The sequence below is a fragment of the Bos grunniens genome, chromosome 13 (assembly GCF_055505025.1).
Source record: "Bos grunniens cultivar Pamir isolate PY7600 chromosome 13, Bosgru_T2T1.0, whole genome shotgun sequence".
In the NCBI taxonomy this organism is placed as follows: domain Eukaryota; kingdom Metazoa; phylum Chordata; class Mammalia; order Artiodactyla; family Bovidae; genus Bos; species Bos grunniens.
Window position 1 is genome coordinate 4,695,968 of NC_141177.1, and position 24,667 is coordinate 4,720,634.

Sequence of the window (24,667 nt, forward strand, 5' to 3'; positions counted from 1 at the left end):
CTGCATTTGTCAGCTGGAATAGGCAAAAGTGCTCAATATCTTCCTTTGTTCCCCCAGGCTGAATGTCTAGAGAGAAGTCTCTCCCTCAGCAAGACTAGTTCAGTCCAGTTCAGTCACTCATTCATGTCTGACTCTTTTCGACCCTATAGACTACAGCACGCCAGGTTTCCCTGTCCATCACCAACTCCCAGAGCTTGCTCAAACTTATGTCCATTGAGTTGGTGATTTCATCCACCCATCTCATCCTCTGTCGTCCCCTTCTCGTCCCGCCTTCAATCTTTCCCAGCATCACCGTCTTTTCAAATGAGTCAGTTCTTTGCATCTGGTGGCCAAAGTACTGGAGTTTCAGCTTCAGCATCAGTCCTTCCAATGAATAGTCAGGACTGATCTCCTTTAGGATGGACTGGTTGGATCTCCTTGCAGTCCAAGGGACTCTCAAGAGTCTTCTCCAACACCACAGTTGAAAAGCATCAATTCTCTGGCACTCAGCTTTCTTTATAGTCCAATTCTCACACCCATACATGACTACTGGAAAAACCATAGCTTTGACTAGACGGACTTTTGTCAGCAAACAAGGCTAACCTCAGGAGAAACTGCTAAGACACAGTGAAGAACAGGAAACTCATGGCAATCAGGAGCACCGGGATCAAAGGCAGGTCTTTTCTGCTGATTTCTAAAGAGGGGAAACACGTGAGCATCAGGAGGGACTGGTCCTAGCAACCCATGGGGTGAAGGGAATGTGGCAGAGACGAGATTCAGGGACCCCTCCCTGCCTTCCTCCGGATCTGTAGGAACTGGAGGGTTGAGGGTCTGAGGGCGGAGCAGGAAGACCCCTGTCCGCAGAGGCCTCTCCACTGGCTGAGAATGAGGGCAGCGGGGAACTGTCCACTCCTGCCCGGAAGGCAGACTGCAGGTCCTTGAGGAGGAAATGGAGGGCGTCTGAAACAACCCCAAGCCTTCCCCTGGGCTCCCCAGTAAGCTGGGAACCAAAAGGCAAAAACCAGGGAGGGCAGGATACCAACACCCAGGAGCATTCATCATGTGAATGATGAACAGCAGGAACTGTTCACTCTTCAACCTCATTGCATAGGTGATGAAACAGAAAAACCACATCATCTGGGCAAGGTCACAAGCTGCAAAGTGGGAGATGGTCGATTCTTTGGGTCTGAGGCCACCTGCTAATACCAGACGTCTGCAGATGTGTTCCAGTGGGCCCATGCAGAGCCAGCCTGTGTCACGCTTAAAGCCCCAGAAGTACAACCAAGCTAGGTGCCAAGATCTAGAGTTGCAGGCATTCGCCTTAGAAACTCAGATTTCTAGCTTCTTGTGAAAAACAGAAGCCCCAGCCACACTGAGCCCATGTTCCACGTGGCAACAATCAGCTGGAGCCAGGTGACAATGGCCTCCTTGGGTTAACCACAGTCCCCACCACTCCCTAAAGTCTCCCCAACATGGTGTCCGTGGCCACACCCTACACTGTTTCATCTTCTAGGGGAGCGGGAGAAAAGGAACACATTTCTTTTCTTACATCCAACTCACTTCACATCATCACGTCACAGACATCTGAGTTCATGCTTGGGCCTATTGCTCAGAAGAACAAAGATGGCAGGGAAGAATCAGTACTATCTGAGCCTCTGCTGGGACGAACCTCCAGCCAGGATTATGGACCTGGGAGCCTGTCATCTCCACTCCCCAGAGCTGGTCTCCGGAGCCCAGAAGTCTGGGCAGCGGATGCAGGGGGTTATCACAGAGCAAACGCGGCTGTCCTGGACGAGGCAGGGCCCAGAAAGGAGAGCCAAATGCACTTGACCTAAGAACACACGCCAATGCCAAATGCAACTGCTGGGCTGAGGCCAACAGGAAGTTTTCTCCGCTTACATGAGAGAGGGGAGAGTCCGCTCCCCACCAGAAGGTGGGCCCAAGGCCACTGGGGTTTCGGAGGGCCCAGACAAGCTGCCCAAGGCCCCGAGGGCACTGAGCTGAGCAGCCTCACAAATCCAGTTTCTGTGGATAAACTCATCGGTGGCATGACCCTCTGGTGCTTTGAAATTGACGACGCCGATGACCTCAGTAGCTGCTATTCATGGGTCACTTAAGACATAGTAGGCACCATGCTAAGCAATTATTATTAATTGAGTGCAAATGATACACAGTAAAGAGCCCAGGCCTTAGCCAGCGGCTTGATGAACTGGTACATGTGTTTACATCTGTGGAACCAGACCAATGCATGGAACACCCCTTGCTCTGTAAGACTCCCTCTAGCCTCCTCCCAGTCATGAGCACCCTCCCAAAGCTAACCTCTATCTGACTTCCATCACAGGGAGTGGTTCTGCCTGTTTTTAAACTTCAGATTACGGAGCTCCACACAGAAAGTGCTCCTGTGTCCAGCTTCTTTCTCTCAACAGCATGTCTGTGAGAATCACCTGTGTTGTTGTATATGGCTGGTCATTCTCTTCCACGGCTGTGCATCCCAGTGTATGAATAAACAACAGCTTATTTACTCAATTCTTTTTATTTTTCAGCGATGCCACAAGGCTTGTGGGATCCTAGTTCCCCAACCAGAGATTAAACCCGAGCCCTTGGCAGTGGGAGCACCGGGTGCTAACCTTTGGACTGCCAGGGAATTCCCTATTTACTGGTTCCTACTGCTGACTGGGGCTTCCCTGATGGCTCAGTGGTAAAGAATCTGCCTGCCAATGCGAGACACATGGGTTCCATCCCTGGGTCAGGAAGATCCCCTGGACAAGGAAATGGCAACCCGCTCCAGTATTCTTGCCTGGAAAATTCCATGGACAGAGTATCCGCGGGCTACAGTCTGTGGGGTCACAAAAGACTCGAACAACTAAACAACAGCTGCTGACAGATACTAGGTTGTTTCCAGTTGAGAGTACGACGGACAAAGCTGCCATGAACATTTATCTGCGAGTCTCCGAATGCTTGTTTTCACTTTTCTTGGGTTATTATCTAGGATTAGAACTGCTGGGGTGCAGGGTAAGTGTATGTCTGACTTTATAAGAAACAGCTGTGTGTTCCACGTGACTGTCCCTTTGCGTATTTCCACCAGCCAGTGAAGGGGAGTGTCAGCTCCCCACACCCTCACCCACACGTGCCACTGTCTTTTGCGTTCTGGTCATTCTAGCGGGTGTAAAGGGCACACCCTGCCTTGTCTATTCCTCATGGTAACTCTTTGGAGATGGGTACCATGTGCAGTGGGTGAAAGATGGCCACACATTCTGCACGTTCCTTCCATGAAGAAGAGGGGTCTATGTCCTTTCCCTTTGGGTCTGGGTAGGCTATGTGGCTCCTCTGACCAGTAAGATATGACAGAAGTCACGCTGTGTCAACTGCCATACCCAAGCATACCTCTATGTTCTGTTTGTTGGAATGCTGGCTCTGGGAGGCCAGACTGCCATGCTACGAGAAAGCCCATGTGGCCACGAGGAGAGGCTGTATGGAAGAGACTTGAGCCAACTAGTCCCCGGCCACCCAGCCCTCCCAGCTAAGACATCAGACAAGTGAGGGAAGGAGCCACCCTGGACGGCCTCACCCCAGCAGGTGCCACTTGGCTCAGACCAACCATACCCGCTGTGCTCTGTCCTGGCCCACGTGATAAACTGGTGGGTGTTTCACATCATGAAGTTTTGGGGCAGTCTGATGCTGCCACAGATACTCAGAACCAACCACCATCTCCATTTTACAGAGGAGGGAATCAAGGTACAGAGAGGTGACATACCATGGCCACAGCCTCACACTGGGAGGAGTCAGAGCTTGGGGTGAAGCCAAGAGGCATTATATCCCAGATCAGAAAAGGTGGTGAGCACATGTGTGAACGCTGGTTACTTAAGAGTGATCCGGGACAGACTGGCGGAGAACTTAATTCAACAGACTGGAAGCTGGACTCTCATTTCCAGGAGCCTGATTTCATCAGAAACGAAGTGTTTCTCTCTGGACGGCCACCAGGGAGACCAGCCTCTCTGGGACCTCTAACCTGATCGGTGTTCACAAAGGCCCAAGCAGGGGACAGCACTCCACGCTGGGACATCGCCTGCCTCCCACAGGTCCCCACTCGTCCGAAGCTTGGATCAGAAGAAAGAAGGAGGTCCCAAGCCAGGGCCACTAGCTGGATAGATCTCTTTCTGTACCATGGAGTCCATGACACCTGAGCACAGACACACTGGATAAGCTAACCATCAGCTGGCGGGACTGAGAGGATCTCTATAATCTAAATATCATCAGTGCAGAGCCTCCTCGTAGTGACTGCAAAAAAACAAAAACAACGCCTCCAAGGGCCACAAAGGCATCATTCTATTATGATGTAGACATGCTTATTTGCATATAAGCACATGGAAACAGTCTTCACTTTGACAGAAGTACACTCCATTCCATTTCTTAAAACACAGGACTCTCTTGGTCTGTTTACTATGTGCCTGCTTTCAGTAGGGCCCGAAGTACAGAGAAATTTTCTCTACCACAAAAGACACACATGCAGGATGGATGCCGCTGGCAGGTGGCAGGGGAGTCAGGAAGGCTCCCATGGGGACGGTGACGAGCTGCAAAGCACGTGTGCTCTCCACAGGGGGCAGCCACTACCCAGCTCGGCTGATGCTGGCCGGGTGAGGAAAAGCACCCAAGGGGTGGGGGGACGCGAGTGGAAGACAGATCTTTGCTTTTCCAAGAGAAGCTGGAAATCCACATTTTTTTTTTTTTTTTGCATGACATTCTATAAATGTCAGCCGCTTAGTCCTCCTTTCTTTTTTCCCAGAAGCATCCAACACGTCTGCAGGCAGGATTGGGCCCACAGGTCATCCTGCGACCTCTGTATTTAAAACCTTTGCATCAATGCATCTCTAGACTTTGAGTTCAGAAAGGACCTTCTCCATGCTGCATGCAACCTTGGGCCTCCTGTCAAGACAAACGCAGGCTTTGGGAAGCCTTGACGTTTTTAAGGCTAGTAAGGCTAGTAAGGCCTGGGCCCCTCTCTGTCTATCCAAGCGGGCTTTCATCCAGAGCTCTCATCATGGGTGGAGAGTGGGTCTCTCATCACAGGAGGAAGATGGGCTGGGATTTGAGATCAAAGATGTCTCAGGATCACCCGTCCCTACCACCTTCGCAATCCCCCTGCTGCGGGGGCCCACATCGGTCCGCTGCGCCCAGCACACCGCCCCCACAGACCAGTCCCTCTGCCTGGATGCCTGCCACCCCACCCCCCACTCCCAGCAACTGAATTCTTCTCGTTCCTCTTTCAAACCCCAAATTAATCACCACCTGTTCTGCAAAGCCTCCCCAATTTTCCAGGCACAATTTAACACCTCTGCTCCTCATATTTTTTTTTAAAGCAAACTGAGTCTTGGGATTATGTGCCTGGTTCCTTCTAGAACCTCTTTCCCTTCACAAAGCCTCCCATTTGCACCTGGAACACACCTCCAGGCCAGCGCTGATACACAGATCGGTTTCCCCGGTAACCTAGGGGATCAGAGACAGGGGGTGGGGGCAGGGAGACAGATTGGTCTCTCTCTGCATTCTCAGCCTCTTCACGGGACCAGTCGGAGAAGGTGAACGATGTTCCGATGAAGAAACGACTACTCAGCCTGTTCAAAGTCGGTCTCGTTACCTGGTTCCCACCTGGACCCACACCTGAACTAAAAAATCGGCCCTCAAGAGAAACACACACGCAGGTCCTCGTGGGAACGTCTGTTGCCTGGTTCACTGCAGCGTCCCCAGCGGCTGGCGCAGGGAGGCGCTCAGATGTGTGCCGAGCGTCGGGGGATGGAGCTGCACCCATCATGGAGGGCTGCTCTGAGGTGAGACGGGAGGACACGGGAAGCACGCTCCGGACGGAGTCTGGCACAAAGCAGATGCTCAACAAACGTGGCTCTCTGGGCTCTCACCACCGCATCTCCAGACACCCGGAGCCCTTCCCCACGGCCGCGCCCAGCTGGGCTTCCAGTGCTCCGGGGAGAGGCAGGCCTGCTCCCAATATGGAGCCCAACCCTTTGGGCCTCCAGGCAGAAGCCACGAACCCTGGCTGCTGGTGTGCCTTTAATAAGCTTGGGAACTTCCAGAACATTCTGTCAGTGCTCCTCAGGGCCCCTCATCTATCTGGCAACAATCCTGCAGACCTTGTCTTCCTGGCCCAGGGCACCATCTTCCCTCCAGCCAGGAGGATCCGTCTCCACACAACAGGGGAGGAGGCAACAGCGGAGCCAGCCAAGGATTCAGGAAGGCATTCCATGCCCGGCCCCGCCAGGGCCAGGGCCCGGCCGGGAGGCTCCCCCTGGGCCTCCCAGGCCTGAAGCCATTTCCTGGCTGTCTCCACATTTGCCTGGTGAACGGCGCCGAGCGAGGAAAGTTAAATATAGGCTTAGCATCCCCGCCGGTCGGCGCCCCGCATCGGGGCCGAGAGCGCCACCTGGTGGCCCGCTCCCGCCTCCTCCAAGGAGTGAAAGCGTCTGGGGGGAAGGGCGTTAACAAGATGGCCGCCTCGGGGAGCCTTGTGTGGAGAGAGAGAGGGAGAGGGAGAGGGTGGCTTCCCTAGGCCGGCCGCTGCCCACGCCTCCTGCTCGCTAAGCCACCTCCAAGATGGCTCCCCAGGGAGGCCCAGGAGGGCCCTGAAGCCTGGCCGGGGCCTCGACCCGCGCCTCCCAGGCAGGCCCTCACCATGTCAGCCAGGCCCTCACCATGTCAGCCAGGCACTCACCATGTCAGCCAGGCTGCAAAACTCTTCCAGCCTGAGGAGCAACCCCTCGATGGTCTCCTCCACCTCCTTCGCCTGAAAAGAGACAATATCCTGGAGATTAGCAAGTGGTTTCCAGGGAGACAAACGCCCTTCATTTTCTTTTTTTTTTTTAAGCAAACTAAATCTTAGGATTATCTGCCCAGTTCCCTCCAGACCTCCTTTCCCTTTTCAAAACCTCTCTAGCCTCATTTGAAAGCTGGAAGTGCTGGTGGCAGTCTCGATGCCTGTGGACGCCTCTGTTTAACTGCTCTGGTTAAAGCCACTTCGGACCATCCGCTCCATGCGGTTCTCAAAAGAGAGGAGATAAATAAATACCCACAGGAGATAACAAAGTGACCCTTATCACCACCCATGGTCCAGATAAGGAAACTGAGGGTCAGAGAAGTAAGGGAACCTGCTCAAGGGGCCCACATTCTCAGGTAGGTTTGAGTCCCCAGCCTCAAAGCCTGCTCTTATCAACACCGAAAAATGCCTACTGAGAAACACCATGGAGAGAAACAGTGAGCTGCAAGAGAGGCAGAATATAAAACTATCCTTGTATGAACACCGAGAAATGTACATGTTTCAACAATGGAATGTCATTCCATCTCATTTCAACTGGAATGACATGTGTGTGCATGCTAAGTCAATTCAGTCGTGTCCGACTCTTTGCGACCCTATGGACTATAGCCTGCCAGGCTGCTTTGTCCGTGGGATTCTCCAGGCTAGAATACTGGACTGGGTTGCCATTTCCTTCACCAGGGGATCTTCACGACCCAGAGATCCAACCCGAGTCTCATTATGTCACCTACGTTGCAGGCGGGTTCTTTACCACTAGAGCCACCTGAATGACATGTACCAAACTGCAAATAGGGGGTTAGCCGATGCAGGAGACACCAGAGATGCAGCTTTGATCCCTGGGTCGGGAAGATCCCTTGGAATAGGAAACGGCAACCCACTCCAGCATTCTTGCCTGGAAAATCCCATGGACAGAGGACCCTGGTGGGCTAGTCTATGGGGTCACAGAGTCGGACACAACTGAGCGCGCACACAAGGAAGCATACTTCCCCTGGGCTCCCTGGTGGCTCAGCGGTAAAGAACCCGCCTGCCACTGCAGGAGACGCAGGTTCAATCCCTGGGTCGGGAAGATCCCCTGGAGAAGGAAATGGCTACCCACACCAGTATTCTTGCCTGGGAAATCCCATGGACAGAGGAGCCTGGTGGGCAACAGTCCATGGGGTCACAAGGAGTTGGGCACAACGTAGAGACTAAACAACAACACTTACACCAAAAAAGTATTTGTTGTTTACCTGAAATTCATACTTGATGGGGAATCCTGTAGTTTATCTGGAGACCCTATTCATAGTGTGTGTTTAGCCCTGGGGAGTAGGAACTGGAGAATACGGTCTGACATGGGAGCTTTGAGTATTTTATGTCATGTGAAGGGTCCAAAACTCAAAAGTTACCAAGACCATGCAGTAAGGCAAATGAATGAAGCAGGCCACTGGGGCTCGGAGTGACTCAAGAAGCACTTGCCTAGTTTGAGAGCAGCCAGCCACTCAGAGAAATCAGGAAACGTGAGGCCAGGGTTGCCAGAATCTTCCATTTTCAAGAGAAGCCAGAAATTTTAACTTTATAGAAAACGTCCCGATTTTTAAATAGTGGCACATATATTTTTAAAAATTATTTTTCCTTTTTAATGCTTCATGGGCCAAGCAAAACAGAACATGAAGGGTCTGCTTCAATCACTTGCATAAAGGAGTAGTTTGAACCCTTTTCCCCCTCAAGCATGTACTATTTTCATGACAAATAAAATACCTGCTTTTTTGTCTTTTTTCCCCCTAATAACCAGGCATCTCGGAAGGAAGTTCAGTTGGAACATGAAGTACTTTCTCTGGTTTAAGAGGCCGAATTGCTCGCTGCAGGGAGGTGTTCCCAGCCGTTTCTGGGCAGGCCTGGCACTGCCCCCTCACCTGAAGGCTGCCCTCAGCGCCCACTTGTCCCCAGAGAAATGTTTATACAGTGCAGAAGCTGCCGCCTGCAGCCTAGGCTGTCGCTACCACAACCAAATAAACGGCTGCGCAAAAAAACCTCTTTCCGGCTGGAGTATAAATAGTACAGAGCTGCAATTTTAAACTCTGGAGCCTTCGTCTCACAGCTGGGACTATTTCTGTGCCTGACTTGGGGAGGCTTGACAGGGGAAGGGGACCACAGTGGAAGGGGGGCTGGAAACACACAGGAAGCCCCCCCCACCCCCCAAAAACAAAAGCATGGTTTTAAAAAAATGTCCTGAATGCACTAAGGGAGAAAGGAGCCGAGAGGCCACTGAGCTGGGAGCGGGGAGGTTGGTGGTTCCTTCGGACCCAGAGGAAAGCATGAGAGACAGGAGAGGGCACAGATCCGTGAGGGAGCACAGTCTAGATGAGTCGAGTCGAGTCTGTAGCCCGCCAGGCTCCTCTGTCCATGGGGTTCTCCAGGCAAGAATACTGGAGTGGGTGGCCATTCCCTTCTCCAGGAGATCTTCCCCACCCAGGGATCAAACCCAGGTCTCCTGCATTGCAGGCAGATTCTTTACCATCTGAGCCACTAGGGAAGCCCCAAAAGTGAAAGTGTTAGTTGCTCAGTCGTGTCCGACTCTTTGCCATCCCATGGACTGTAGCCTACTAGGCTCCTCTGTCCATGCGATTCTCCAGGCAAGAATACTGCAGTGGGTTGCCATTCCCTTCTCCAGGAGATCTTCCCGACCCAGGGATCAAACCCAAGTTTCCTGCACTGCAGGAAGATCCTTTAGTGTCTGAGCCACCAGGGAAACCCCAGATGATCTACACCCCAATCCAAACATGCCTGGGAAGATGGAAGCCTGGAGGGACACGAAGGACCACTGGCTGGGTGGCCTCTTCCCAAGACACACGTGCAGTTCTTTGCTCACAGGAAGAGCTCTGGACCTCTCCAAGCATGTTCAGGAAGGAAGTCAGTCCTTAGTTCCAACCCCATCTTCCCTCTGCCACCTGGGGGACCTTAACCCAGTGGCTTCCGCTGGGCATCTGGGTTGGCTCACCCAGGACAAGAAGGGCCACACCCACTTGGCAGGGTTGCTAGGTTAACCTCACACTGGGGCTACGTCCTTTAGCAGGGTGTGGGCACACAGTAAGCATGAATAAACCTCTCACTAGATAACAGAAGTGGCAAATCACTACACATGAATTATCTCCTTTGATTCTCACAAAAACTCTCTTCTGCAGGTGCCATAATTTCCCCCTTTCTATGAATTGAGAAGCAGAGGATCAGAGAGCTTAAGTCATCTGTTCAAGGTCACACAGCTAATACATCCTGAAGCCAGCATCCGACCTCTCTGACTTCAGAAGCTGGTAAGGACCAAGGTGCTCTCTGGGGAGGGGGAAGGTGTGCCCGCCTTATGCTTCCTGTCAACTACGGCCACGCTCACCCCCCACCGCCTCCGCCTGGTGCCCAGGGCGGTCACAAAGCAGCAGGAGGGGAGTGAAGAAATGATCTGCTGACTGCCTGGTCAGCTGAGCGAAGAACAGGCCCTAAGACATTCCCAACCAACAGGGGAGGATCGGCCACCCCACTGTGCCCCACAAATCATTCACCGGACAAATTTCTCCCAGAAAGGGGCCCCAGAAATACGATTCCTGCAGGCTGAAACCCACATGCCTTTTTAACCCAGCCCATAAGCAATATGAATGCCCTCACCATCCTTTGCAACTCCCCGGGCAGAAACTGTCCCACTCTGAGGGGAGGGAAGCAAGTGGTTCCTCTTGAAGTGACATTCAGGGCTTGACCAGTGGGGATGGCAGGTGGGCATTTTTTAATAAGTGTGAATTACAGCATTTACTGCCTTCTTCCACACCCCCTGATTTCTCCCAAAGTGCCAAGCCAAGCTTCCCAGCCGAGTGTGCCAAAAACCGAAAAGAGGCTGGCCCTGTCCACCAGTGACTGGCACAAGAAACACAAAAAGATCCTCCGCCATCTGTTCTTCTCCAGCGCCACAAGTGGAAACCCCACTGTCCAGGTGCTCAGGCCAAATACTTGGGAGGATCCTTGGCTCATCTTTCTTTCCCACCCCCCGCCCCCGACCCTATCCATCTTCTATGCAAACCCTCTCAGTTCTGCCTTCACAATACACCCCAGATCCAACCACTCTGGTGCAAGGCACCACTCTCCCTTGCTGGGACCATTGCAGTAGCCTGTTACTCACTAGTCCCCTCCTTCCTCTTTTGCTCTCCTTCAATCTGTTCCTCAGAGATTCTGTTAAAGCCAAAGCCCTCTTCAGCTCAGAATCTTCCACTCTACCATTCTCAGCCACTAGGATGGCCACGATCACAAAAATGGCAAGTGACAAATGTTGGTGAGGATATGAAGCAACCCTTAGCACCTGCTGGTGGGACTGTGAAGTTGTGCAGCTGTTTTGGAAACAAGCCTGGTTTGGAGACCAACCTCTAAAGGTTAAACATAGAGTTACCCTATGACCCAGCAATGTACCCAAAAGAACCGAAAACAGAGGTTCTTACAAAAAAAACCTTTTACATTATTCCTAATAGCCCACAAGTAGAAACAACTTGATGTTCATAAACTGATGGATGGGCAAACAAGATGTGACACGGGCACAGGGTGGAGTACTGTTCAGCCATAAAAAAGAATGAAGCTCTAATACATGCTACAGTGTTGATAATCCTTGAAAATAATCCTTACACGATTCCTTTTATGTGAAATGTCCAGAGGCGGCAAATCCAGAGAGACAGAAAGTGTGTTAGTGGTTGTCTCCCCATGGAATCGGTGGGGGGTCGGGGAGGGGAGCAGGGAATAGTTGCTAATGGCTATGAGATTTCTTTTTTGGGTGATGGAGATGTTCTGGAATTAGGTTGTGGTGATGTATGCACAACCATAGTGAATATACTGAAAACACTGAACTGTATGCTCTAAAATGGTAAACTTTATATTGCATGGATTACATCTTAACTTTGTATCTTCCACCTCAGTCAGCAAACACCTACTAGAGGCCTCCCCAGCCCCACACCATCATGACCTCATCACTGACTGCTCACTCCCCACCACCCACGCCAACCGTGGTCCTCACCCCAGGGCCTTTGCACTTGCTGTTGCCGTCACTGGCAAAGCTCATCTCACCCTTCCTTCCAGCCTGTGCCCATATGCTTCTCCTTTGTGAGGCCTTCCCTGGTCTGTGGCTTTCCTGCCATGCCCCATCCTGCGCCAGTTTCTCTCTCTCTTTAGCCTGTATTACCATTTACTACATATTTCACTTGTTTGTTGTCATCTTCCCTCAACAGAATGAAAGCTCCTGGTGAACAGAGGTTTTCATTTCATTTACCTGGGTGCCCCTAGGGCCTAAAATAATGCCTGGCACATAGTAGGTACTTGTGTTTCCTAAGATAGCCTTCCAACTCTCTCCATGTCTTTTCACAATATGACCTTGCCCCTCTGCCCATGGGGAGGCAGCATCATTCCTTTCCACCCCTGAACTAGCCTGCGACTTGCTTTGACCAATAAAATGTGGAAGCAACACACTGCTCTACATTTGACTCCGAGACTAGAGGCCCGGCAGCTTCTGGCTCACCCTCTTGGAAGACAACAGCAGGCAGTTCTGGTCTTCTGAGAGGCCTCGGGGGAGAGCAGTCCCGGAGAGTGAGAGGCCGTGGAGGAGAACCGAGGCACCCCGCCTGCCAGCACGAGTGAGGCCACGTTGGACCTTCGGCTGCCGCGGACCCCAGCTGTCTGCAGCCACATGAGGCAGCCCACCCAAGGCCACAGGACAGAATGGCTCAGAGGAGCCCGCCAACCCGCACAATCATGCACTCTAAACTGGGGGTCGTTTTTATCCACTGAAGTTGGGGGTGGTTTATTACCTGGCAACCGGTAACCAATATAATGCTCAATGAATATTTGTTGCAAGAAAGAGGGGAGGGAAGAGAAAAGAAAAAGGCCAGAGGAAGGAGGAAAAGTGCTCTCTTGGAAGAGGGACGGCCCGAGAACCGCGGCCTCGATGAGTGGTGCCTGAGTCCCGCTCTCCCATTCCTGGCTGCGAGGTCCTAACTATGCCTCTGACCATCCCTGTGCCTCAGTTTCTCCATGTGAAAGGGTGTGTGTGGGGGGAACTCCTCAGACTTTCTCTGTCTTGAGCTGGAAGCTGAAGAGGGTCTGGTAAGTTCTTTGTCTAGGCTACTCTTGGCAAGATGCTCCACCCACACAGGGGAGGACTGTGACCCACTAGGGTCTCCAAACTCAGAAAGAGACGGAAGCCAGGCAGGAAATGAATACTAGGGAAGGAAGCCAAGCTTACGATGCTATTTTCCTCACATTGCTTATTTCAGTTTCCCACTTTTGACAGAGACTTTTTAGTTTCCTCTAAGAAACAGCAGCATCACCAGCATAATAAATGGCAGCTGACACTCAGGCAGGAAGACAAAAGGGACGGGTGGAGACTGTGGCAAACAGAGGCCCCTGACCCCATCTAAAGAGGACAGCTGCCGCTTGGTTTGAGCGGATCATTCCAGGTGGGAATGCACCAAAACTGGTTTTATTCAAGATGAACGGTGATAGAGGTCTTTATACAAACTCTCCCAATTTGCAAATGTTGACAACTAACCTAAAAAGCTAAAAAACACTGTGACAGTCAAGCTCCGGGAGATGGCGAAGGACAGGGAAGCCTGGTGCGCTGCAGTTCAGGGCGTCGCAAAGAGAAGGACACGACTGAGCGGCTGAACAACGATGGCCAAGCAAGCCTCACTGCAAGCTGAATGCGGCCTTCACCCCTCTGGCTTATCAGTCTTTAAAACACAAACATCGATGAAATGTCCAGAACAAGCACATCTTTAGAAGCAGAAACTAAACTAGGGGCTTCCTGGTGGTGTGAGAGTGAAGAGGGCCAGGGTTTCTTCTGGGGACAAAAAAAGTGTTTTAAGACTGATTGTGGTTGACAGTTGTGCAACCCTATGAATAAACCAAAAGCAGTGAAATTACTGAAGCCTTTAACCGTGTGGGTCACAACAAACTGTGGAAAATTCTTAAAGAGATGGGAATATTAGACCACCTTACCTGCCTCCTGAGAAATCTGTATGCAGGTCGAGAAGCAACAGTTAGAACTGGTCATGGAACAATGGACTGGTTCAAAATTGGAAAAGGAGTACGTCAAGGCTGTATACTGTCACCCTGCTCATTTAACTTATATGCAGAGTACATCATGTGAACTGCCAGGCTGGATGAAGCACAAGCTGGAATCAAGATTGCCGGGAGAAATATCAATAACCTCAGATACGAAGATGATACCACCCTTATGGCAGAAAGTGAAGAGGAACTAAAGAGCCTCTTGATGAAAATGAAAGAGAAGAGTTAAAAAGCTAGCTGAAAACTCAACATTCAAAAAACTAAGATCATGGCATCGGGTCCCATCACTTCATGGCAAATAGATGGGGAAACAATGGAAGCAGTGACAGATTATTTTCTTGGCCTCCAAAATCACTGCAGATGGTGACTGCAGCCATGAAATTAAGATGCTTGCTCCTTGGAAGAAAAGCTGTGACAAACCTAGATAGTAATATTAAAAAGCAGAGACTTTGGCAACGAAAGTCCATCTAGTCAAAGCTATGTTTTTTCCAGTAGTCCTATGTATGGATATGAGATTTGGACCATAAAGAAAGCTGAGCGCTGAAGAATTGATGCTTTTGAACTATGGTGTTGGAGAAGACTCTTGAGAGTCTCTTGGACAGCAGGGAGATCAAACCAGTCCATCCTAAGGGAGATCAGTCCTGGGTGTTCATTGGTAGGACTGAAAGTCCAATACTTTGGCTACCTGATGTGAAGAACTGACTCGTTAGAAAAGATCCTGATGCTGGGAAAGATTAAGGGCGGGAGGAGAAGGGGATGACAGAGGATGAGATGGTTGGATGGCATCACTGACTTGACAGACATGAGTTTGAGCAAGCTCCAAGAGTTGGTGATGGACAGGGAGGCCTTGTGAATTATATCACAATAACACTGCTTACACACACTCTCTCTCTCTCTGTGAGAATCCTTCCAGAAAACACAAGGTCCGCTCGCCCAGGACAAGGCCGCTGAAGATCTACACCTTTTGTCACAACATTTTTAGAAAAGCCAGACGTTAGGATTTTTATGTGAAAACTCCACTTTTTTTAGGGCTGGCGTCTACTTAGCATTTTACAAATCAGATCACTGGGCCAACCAGAGGACACCCACGTGCAGCCAGACCAAGTCTGGGGGGTGGGGGTGGGTTCAGCTTTTGCTTGACACTTGGTGCTTCGCCTGACCTTGTCCTCTGTCCCCCAGCCAGGCTGGGCCACAGTCCACGAGTGCAGGATGGGGGTGAAAGTGAGCCCGGCCCAAGGACTGCGAGGCCTGCCCACACCCAGGGCAGGCAAATTAGGAATGCCGCCTCTTCTCCAAAGGCACTCATGGCGGCCCCTTCAGACGGCAATGAAAGCAAAGGTCTTTAGCAGAAGCAGTCTCGTCTCCGTGCACAGGATGAAAGGGCTGGACTGATGTCAGAAAGATCCTGGGAGCTGGGGCCAGCCACGAGTGAAGGCCTGGAAAGAGCAAAGGAAGGAACTCTCCTTCCTTGCGCTGGAATCCCAAACCCAGAGGGGCTGGCCCATCAGGTGATAATCCACTTCCCAAAAAGGAGACAGGGAACTCCTTCCTCCAGGCCCCCAAAGCAGCCCAAGTAAGCGTTCCCATCCCCAAGGGACCCTTGACCTTGAGGTCTAAATGTCCAGAAGGGCTATTATTGCCATGACCCTGACAAAAAGGTTAATTTGGCAACAGCAACTAAAAGAAAAAAAAATTTTTTTAATATTTATTGATTGATCTTTAGCTGCATTGGGTCTTAGCTGTGGCACACGGGCTCAGTTGCCTCGCAGCATGTAGGATCTTAGCTCCCTAACCAGGGATCCAACCCAAGTACCCTGTGTCAGAAGGCAGACTCTCCAACGCTGGACCACCAAGGACGTTCCCCTTAAATTTTAGAAGTATGTATCCTTGGACCCTGTAAATACCCCATTGAGGTATTTATCCTCCAGACATAGTTGCACAAACGCAGAATGATATAAGTACAGAGATACTCATTGTAATAGACTTTGTGACAGCAAAAGGAGAGGAACGGTTACCTAAATTACCATTCAGACCGACAATGAGATTGTTTGGCGGCTAGAAGCAACTGGCGCGCTCGCTGTGCACTCGCATGTAAAGCTAAGGCACAGCGAGTGAAGACCGAAAGATGCCGATGGGGGCGGGGACGTGGGCGGGGCCGCGGGCGGGGACAAGGGGCGGGGCCTCGTGGGCCCGTAGGCCAAGCCCGGCAGGGCGGCGCCTCAAGCATCCCTACGCGGTCACAGGGACCTTTGGATTCTGTACCATGTGCGCACATTTTTTATTTTTAAACAAAACCTATTTAAAGAGAATCAACTCCGGGCTTCTCTAGTGGCTCAGTGGTAAAGAATTCACCTGCCAATGCAGGAGTGAAGTGAAAGTTGCTCAGTCGTGTCCGACTATTTGTGACCCTATGGACCATACAGTCCATGGGATTCTCCAGGCCAGAATACTGGGGTGGGTAGCCTTTCCCTTCTCCAGGGGATCTTCCCAACCCAGGGCTCGAACCCAGGTCTCCCACATGGCAGGCGGATTCTTTACCAGCTGAGCCACCAGGGAAGCCTGATCCAGGAAGATCCCACATGCCGAGGAGCAATGAAGCCCGTGTGTCACAATTGCTGAGCCTGTGCTCTGGAGTCTGGGAACCGCAACTGTTGAAGCCCACGCACCCCAGAATCCGTGATCTGCAACAGAGAAGCCACCGCAAGAGAAGCCCGCACACCACAGCCCGAGAGGAGCCCCCGCTCGCCACAAGCCGAGAAAAGCCTGTGTGGCAATGAAGACCCAGCACAGCCAAAAATAAAATAATAAATACAATTATTTAAAAATCAAAACTCCAATCCACTTAGAGGAACCCACAGGCCAAATGTCCACCACATTTGCCCCAAGGAATCAATTCAGATCCTGAAACAGTTTAAGAGAACCGGGGGCTCATGTGGACCATGCAAGGAGCAACTATATTTTGCAAACCAAAAACTGGGATCTACGGTTGGCCTCATGTACACAGATAGAGAAAGTCAGCCCTGGACTTCCAGGCCTCCAGGAGGTCATGCTAGTGAGAAGAACTCACCATCTTCTGCACAAGTGGAGGCTGAAACCACCCTCCTGCAAACACAAAGTAGAATTATCAGTGCATGTCCCACCCCCACTCCCACCTGTTCAGAGAGCCCTGCGGGTGGGCGCGCCTCCCTTGCACTCTTACTTCCCAGCACCTGGTTCGGAGTCCACACCCAGTACCGGTTCCAGAAACACCTACAGAATGAATAAATGGATAATCGCAGCTAATGCCACAGACCACTTACTGTGGGCCAGACTCCGAGCGCACATCACCTCACCCAACCCCACAGCTCGGGAGGACGGGCAGAGGGGGCGCGGGGCTGAGATCCGAACCCAGGCCCTGTGGCTCTGGAGCTGACCTCCCACCACGCAGCCTGACCAGGGCAGGGGTGCTGGTGGGGTTGGGGGGCACACATCTGCAAAGGATGCTGCTTCAATGGATATGCAAGGAGTCAGTAGCCGGTGCTGTAGACACCGCAGCAGGCAGGATCGAAGGGTTTTCTGCCCTCTGCGAGTGGCGGGGAGCCAGCACCCCAGGCCTGTGGCAGGTCCCGCTTGCAGGGAGGCGAGCTGTGAGCTACCCACCAGGCTGACCATCAGAATCTCCAGAGAGGGCTTACAAGTCCAGATCCCCAGGCCTGGGGTGCCTCCTGGGTGCCCCCAACAGTCAGCAGCCACGGGGACTTTCCAACAGACGAATCAGTCTTGGTCACCCCGGGCATTTCAATCCTGCTGGAAAGCTTCCAGTATTGCAGTGCCCAGGAGGTGCCCACTCCAATGAAGTGAGGGTGTCAGGGGTGGGAGGCAGGCAGCAGTTCTCGTTGTTGGTGGAGATCACAGATGAGGCCGATGTGAGGCGCAGGTTGGGGACCACGCCCTACACCAGGGCTCACACCTTGGCCATACTCCACCCCACCCCCTAGAGACGGGTCTATCTTAATCTCTTATTTATAGGAGCATGAAATAAGTGGTTTCCTTAAAGTTTTTATTTACACCACACACACCTCTGGGCATCTTCTTTTCTCCCCTGGCTCCAGAATGGTGTGTTCAGAGCGGCTCCTGCTGCAACCATGAGGTCTGCTGTGCAGAAGCATCCCTACGTGACCAGCCTGCACGGGTGGGTACCAGGGTTACTTCCCACGTTTGGGACTCTGTTTCCAAGCTTCTTGGTTAGTGCTGAGAATCAGCAGACTGGGAGCTTTTAGCCACGGTTCCAAGGTGACCCACCCCCAAAACCCAGATGTCCTGTAATAAGAGACTATTCAGAGTCGGGAATGGGTCCTTCCACTGCTGGACAGTTCAGCCTGGGGAAACATGAACTTTCTTCTGAGAAACACTACCCTTCTCCAAGCGCCCACTTTGGCCTTGACTCTCACACCCCCGAAAGCTCTGATTCAGGGAGCCTGGCCAGCTCGTCCACCTGGATGTCCACATCTGTGATACCCCTGCGGCCACACCAGCCCCTCCAACTCGTTCTGGCACTACACTAAGTCCACAGACCTGATCCTGTCTTTCTCCTGCTCACATCCAGCTTGGCTCTGCTCACAGCTCCATCCATGACCCCTTAGAATCGAATTCCAGACTCCTCCCTTTGGGCCCTGCCCACTCTCTCCTTGATCACTGAGGTCCGCCTACTCGGGCACCTCCTGAGTCATCATCCTTCCTTGCTTCTAGCCGCACACGCAATGCCAGATCTCTGCCTGGTGGTTCCTTCCAGTCCTCCCTGTGTGTCTCCATCACAGCCCCCAGGTGTCTCCGCTGGGGCATATACCACCATTCGCTACTCTGTAGGATCGTTCCTCGCCAGCTCATCTCCTGTGCTTGAGGGCAGGCACTGCATCCATCTCGCTGGCCTCTCCCCTGTGCCTGGCACACTGTCTGGCCCGCAGCAAGTCCACCATAAGGATCAGAGGACTAAACTAACCCAGAACTATATCTCGAAACACAGTAGACTGTGCCCTGGAACCCACCCACAGAGTTCTAATCTGAACATCCAAAGTATGAGTGCAGAAAGGGGACTAGTAGGTCAAAAGAATAAGACACATGCCAGGGTTCCCAGAGGCACGTGGCGCCTACAGGTTGGACCCAATAAACAGTCTCTGCTTCCACAAAGAAACGGTCTCTCCTACATTTTGTCTTGAGACCCAAGGGCATTTGGGGCTAACTCATGTCTTCCTATTTCAGTCCAGACTCCTGGTTTGGAGAAACAGTTTCCTCTCCTCTTATCATGACTATAGAACGTCACAGGTTCAAGCACACGGGTAAGTGGTAACTGATGCCAGCTTCAGTAGAGGGAGACAATAAGGAGGGGTGAGGACCGTGGCAAACGGGACCACCACAAGGAAACTGGGACCGAGGATTTCCAGACTGTCCGTTATTTTAAACAAATAGGAAACTCAGATTTTTTTTTCATGAATATTCTCCATTTAAGAACCCCTTTGGAAAAAGGGATTAAACAACAACAAAAAAAGAGCCCCTACGTGAAGCGAACCAATCATATCAGAGTTCTGGATTCAGCCCCTGGGCCACCAGTTTGCAGCCCAGGACCTCATTCACGGGTTAACTCTCCCCTCTCACCTCTGCCCACTCAGGCAGAGCAAGTGTGAGCAAATGAAGTCCTTCACTTCCTTCCAGGCAGACCATGAACCCCATCTGTGGGCCAAACCTGTCCTGCATCCCAGCACAGGAACCAAAGGGAACTCTGAGTCTTGTCACGAATTCCCCCCTGGATGGGTATCAGGACTCAGCCATCCAGGAGAGCCCCCAAGAGGCAAACATCTCTTTCTCTCCCTGCCATCTTGAAGCAGATTCCGGAGACCCTGCCTGAAAGTTCCCCCAAAAGAGGAAGTTCAAATCAGAAAGAGAGAGAAAGTAAACCACAAAAAAGTTGGTTGGACAGAAAAACCCAAAAGCCCTAGAAAGAGTGAAATGTTCCCCGGTCAACTGGTCAACACGCAGCCCTTCAGCGGCTCCTCCGTCCAGGGAGGCAATGCAAAGTCCTCTTTCTGGTCCTCTCACTGGCCCCACCCTGCCCCACTGCCCCACCTTCTACCTGCTGTTCTTCTCCCCTCAGGATTACCATGCTTCATCCCACCCCAGGGCCTTTGCAAGTTCTGTTTCCTCTGCCTGGGACATTTTTCTCCTCCCTCTCAGGCTGGTCAACTCCTATTCATGCTTCAGAGCTCAGCCTAAACTGATGTCGCCTCAGGGAAGCCCTCCCTGACCACTCCCAGACAAAGTGGGGGTCTCTCTGCTACTCAGCCTCCTGGATCTCTGTGCTCCCTCTTCCCTGCAGATTCCTCAGGGGTTTGGAGAGGCTTTCCCCACCCAAGTCTCCCAGATACTCTCTACCACATCACCCATGCTGCATTCCCCATGGCATTCATCACAATCCAGAGGTTTTGTGTGTTACACGTTTACTGAGAGTAGGGCCATGAAAGTGGGGGGCCCTTGTGTGGTTCACTCCCAGCAAACAGCAGGGGTTTGAGGTGTTGAAGGACCCACCTCCCTAGGAACTCCAGGGCACCCCCAGGACTAGAGTCTGAGACTCCGACTGGGCTGCTACAGGAGGCTCCAGGCACCCAGGCCTGATCCCAAACCAGGCTTCCCTTTCCCAGCTCATTTGCCCATCTCTACAAACAGCTGCAGCACGAGGGAACTGCTAATGAATTAAGCTTTAAGTAGACGCTGCAAGTGACTCCACCCGGGCCGTTTTTGCTTCTTTTGGTAAATAAACTTCAGCAAGAGCCTGAAGTGCCTTTATTGCCGCGTGGAGCTACGGGGAGTTCGGCTCTTCATTACAGCCCTTACAAATGAGCATGAGCCAGCTCATGTCTGAGTTAGAGAGAGCCCCGAGTGAGCAAATGAAGTGAATGCATGCAGCTTCTCCTGGAGGCTGTCCCTAATCAGACAAAATGAGGCTGAGGCCCTGGGCACAATGACATCTTGCTGCTGAGAGTAAGGTGGACAAAGAACAAGAAAGACGCTCAGGTTACTTAAACCCTTAAGCAGGTACACAGGCTCAATGCCCATGCCTGGGGGTGTGGTTCAGAAATTACCAGACATCCACAGGATGTTGCTTATTTGGTGAGGGCCTCAGGTTTCACAGTTATGAGGCTGACATAGCAACATCCTAGCCACTGGGTCACTGCCAGGATTCGATGACACAGTCCATGAACAGAGTTCAGCATGCCGCTGGCACATAGTATATGCTCAGAAAATAGGAGGGATTATTATGTAATGGTAGTCATGTATGGATGTGAGAATTGGACCATAAAGAAGGCTGAATGCCAAAGAATTGATGTTTTCGAACTGTGGTGCTGGAGAAGACCCCTGAGAGTCTCTTGGACAGCAAGGAGACCAAACCAGTCAATCCTAAAGGAAATCAACCCTGAATACTAATTGGAAGGACTGATCCTGAAGCTCCAATACTATGGCCACCTGATGCAAACAGTCAACTCACTGGAAAAGACCCTGATGCTGGGAGAGACTAAACAGAGACAGAAAAGAGGGCAACAGAGATGGTTGGATGGCATCACTGACTCAGTGGACACGAGTTTGAGCAAACTCTGGGAGATGGTGAGGGACAGGGAGGCCTGGCACGCTGCAGTTTATGGGGTCACAAAGAGCTGGACACGACTTGCCAACTAAACAACATTAAGTAATGGCAGGACACTAGGAAGGTGAAGAACGATGAAGACCTACACTCTCCAGCATGGAAGCCGCCAGCCTCTCACGACTACTGAAAGTGAAAGACGCTCAGCTGTGTCCGACTCTTTGCGACACCATGGACTGCACAGTCCGTGAAACTCTCCAGGCCAGAGCACTGGAGTGGGGAGCCTTTCCCTTCTCCAGGGGATCTTCCCAATCCAGGGATCGAACCCAGGTCTCCCACATTGCAGGCAGATTCTTTATGAGCTGAGCCACTAGGGAAGACCGTTACGACTATTAAAGGCTTAAAATGTGGCTGGGCCACACCTAGGTGTGTTGTAAGCGTGATATACCAAGCCTGGTTTTGAAAACTTAGTCCAAAGAAGAAAATGTAAAAATCTCATTGATGGAGAAGGAGATGGCAACCCACTCCAGTATTCTTGTGTGGAAAATTCCATGGATGGAGGAGTCTGGTGGGCTACAGTCCTCAGGATCACAAAGAGTCAGACATGACTGAGCGACTTCACTGGCACTATAGTTTACTCATTATTCAAACTGTCCCCAAAAATAAGTGTGCCTTGAATTAGAAAAAAAAATAAAAAAAAACAAAAATATCATTGAATTCTTTTTACATTTATGACATGCTGAAAGGACATTTTGGATAGTTATTTTAAATATATTGAAACTTGTACATCTTAACCTTACAGCATTGTATGTCAATTAGATCTCCATAAAACTGGGAAAAATATATTGACAATTTCACATGTTTCTTCTCCCTTTTTGTATGGCTCCTAGAATATTTAAAGCGTTAAAAAAATAAAATTATTGGCTCATATTTGGCTCAAATTATATTTCTATTGGACAGCTCTTACATTCTGACATGGAAATATGTCCATACTATTTTTTAAACTGAGATAGAATTCACATACTATAAAATTTAACCTTTTAAAGTGTACAATTCTGTGATTTTCAGTGAATTCGCAAAGTTGTGCAACCATAGGCAGTAATTCCAGAACATTCTCATCACCCTGAAAAGATACCTTGTGCCTTATCATTAAGTCACTTCCTATTTGTCCATGCTATTTTGAATAACGAAAAGCAAGTTGCAGAACAGTATTCTAGTACCAAGCGGGGTTTTTGTAAAAACTAATTAGGTGTAATTGTTAGTATACATGCCTGCCTACATTTGTAAATGCATTTTTAATGTGCTTGGCACGATGTACACCAAACTGTGGAAGATGATTATCTCTGGGAACCAGAACTGGAGTGCGAGAGAAAGACAAAAGGTGCTTCCTCTTTATTTTAAATACTTGCGTAACACTTCTGAGATTTTAAAAGAGAATGGGTTGACTTTCTGGCCCTAAATAACTCCGGGTGAACTTGGGTAAACAACTTTTTCATGGCACTGTCAACATACTGGCTTCAGCTGGAAAATAAAGAATCCAGCGTTAGATCTACTTTTTATTCTGTGCTTTTAAAACAGCAAGAACAGCCAGAGATGAGGTATTTTTCCTCCTAGCAACAGAAGCGGACCGAGGCCGGGTGCGTCCTCACAGACGCAGCCTGCCTGCCTCCTGCGGGAATCTGGCGTCAGCTCAGAGCCGAGCAGGCCGAGCGCGCGGGCAGAGGCGGGACCGGGGCTCGGCCGCCCCGAGGGCCCGGGTTTGCAAAAGGCATCGGCTCTCGGCGCGCCTGCCTCTGGCATCCCGGCGGAGGCCGGTGAGGGCGAGGAGCGGGGGTGGAGAGGGGAGAGGGGATGCTCAGGTAAGGATGGGAGGCGAGTCTGGGCCCCTGAGAGCCGTGTTGGCTGGAGGACGGGGCGGGAGCGACCTGACGCGCATCTCTGGGTGACCCTGGGCAGCCACCGCGCCACCGAGGAGGAACCCCGGGGCCCCCCGTGCGTCCCCGGAGCCCCAGCGCCAGGTACGAGAAAAAGCTGCGGGGAAGCCCAGGGCCGGGCTCAGCGCTCAGGGGTACCCCCACCCCTATTCGTCCACTCCCCTGCTGGGGCGCGCGGCCCTGGACGTCCCCCCTCCCGCAACCCCGAGACCCGCCTCCCCCACTTCCAGCCACGTCCCCTACCTCGGCCCTGGGCTCGGGGGTCAGGAAGACCGCGAGCTCGCGCGCCCCGCCGCGCACGGGCTCCGGCCGATCGGCGTCCACGAGCAGCATCACGAGCGCTGCAGGGTCCGGCCGGCGGAGGCTGCCCGGGAGCCCGACGCCGTGTCCCGGCCTCGGAGCCCCGCCCCCGGCCCGCTGCACGCCCCGGGGCCCGCCTGGCGGAGGCGGGGCCGCTGCGCGCCGAGCGGAGCGCCGGGCCGAGTGGGCAGCGCCGCCCAGTGGCGCGCGCGCTCCCTGCGCCGGGACCCCGCACCACCTGGCAAACCAGCGTCCCAAACTCGCTTCCAGACGGCGATCACCGGGGGCTCCTTTAAAACGCCCCACGTCCAGGCCACACACAGTCTCTAGGGCTGGAACCTGGACATCTGCATGGTTTGATGCTCGCCAGGTGATTCTAACACACCGCTGAGTTTGAGAACCGTGGGTACAGACTACCCTGTTGCATTGAAATCCAGTGGAGCAGCGGGTCCCAGCTCCCATAGCACTTTAGAGTGGACCGGGGAGTTTGTTGAAGGAAGGAGAAGGGGACAGGGGATGGGACGGTTGGAGGGCACCACCGATTCCTCAGAGTTTGAGTTTGAGCAAGCTCCGGGAGTTGGTGAAGGACAGGGAAGCCTGGCGTGCTGCAGTCCATTGGGTCGCAGAGCGTCAGACACGACTGAGCGACTGAACTGAACTGGGAAGTTTCTAAAAGCCCGGAAGTCAGACCTCACCCCAGGCCTATTCAGGCAGAATCTCTGGAGGTGGAGCTTGGGCATCAGTAGTTTGTAAAGCTCCCCGGGTGGTTCCAGCGTGCATTCAGGATAGAGAACAGCTATCTCAGAGGAGCCTTTCATTTAAAGACCACCCCTCCCCCATCACCCCGCCCACCAGGCCGCTTCTAGGACAGCAGCTTGTTTGCGCCTGGCTGACAGTCCTAAAAGTTAGGGAAGCTGGTGTAGCGATCCTCTTCCTCCCTGGGGCAGATTTTAAAGTAAACTCCAC

The 24,667-nt window shown here is 51.9% G+C and overlaps 1 protein-coding gene across 28 annotated transcripts in view; it reads right to left on the reverse strand.

The window, feature by feature from the left end:
- The window catches only part of BCAS4 (breast carcinoma amplified sequence 4), a 59,848-nt gene that overhangs the window by 32,650 nt on the left and 2,531 nt on the right, over window positions 1-24,667 (reverse strand). For 21 of the 28 annotated variants that reach the window (XR_015138888.1, XR_015138887.1, XR_015138877.1 and 18 more), the window contains exons 1-2: window positions 23,645-23,806; window positions 6,698-6,769 (exon numbers count right to left, since the gene is read on the reverse strand). Coding sequence is in view for 13 of the 28 variants with exons in the window: in XM_086331367.1 (XP_086187493.1) it covers window positions 6,698-6,769; window positions 23,645-23,734 (162 nt within the window). In the remaining 15 variants the exon portion in view is untranslated. Of the gene's footprint in view, window positions 1-6,697; window positions 6,770-17,010; window positions 17,108-23,644; window positions 23,807-24,667 lie in introns of those variants that run through there. The other 7 variants (XM_086331369.1, XM_086331364.1, XM_086331363.1 and 4 more) reach the window with 3 other exon arrangements.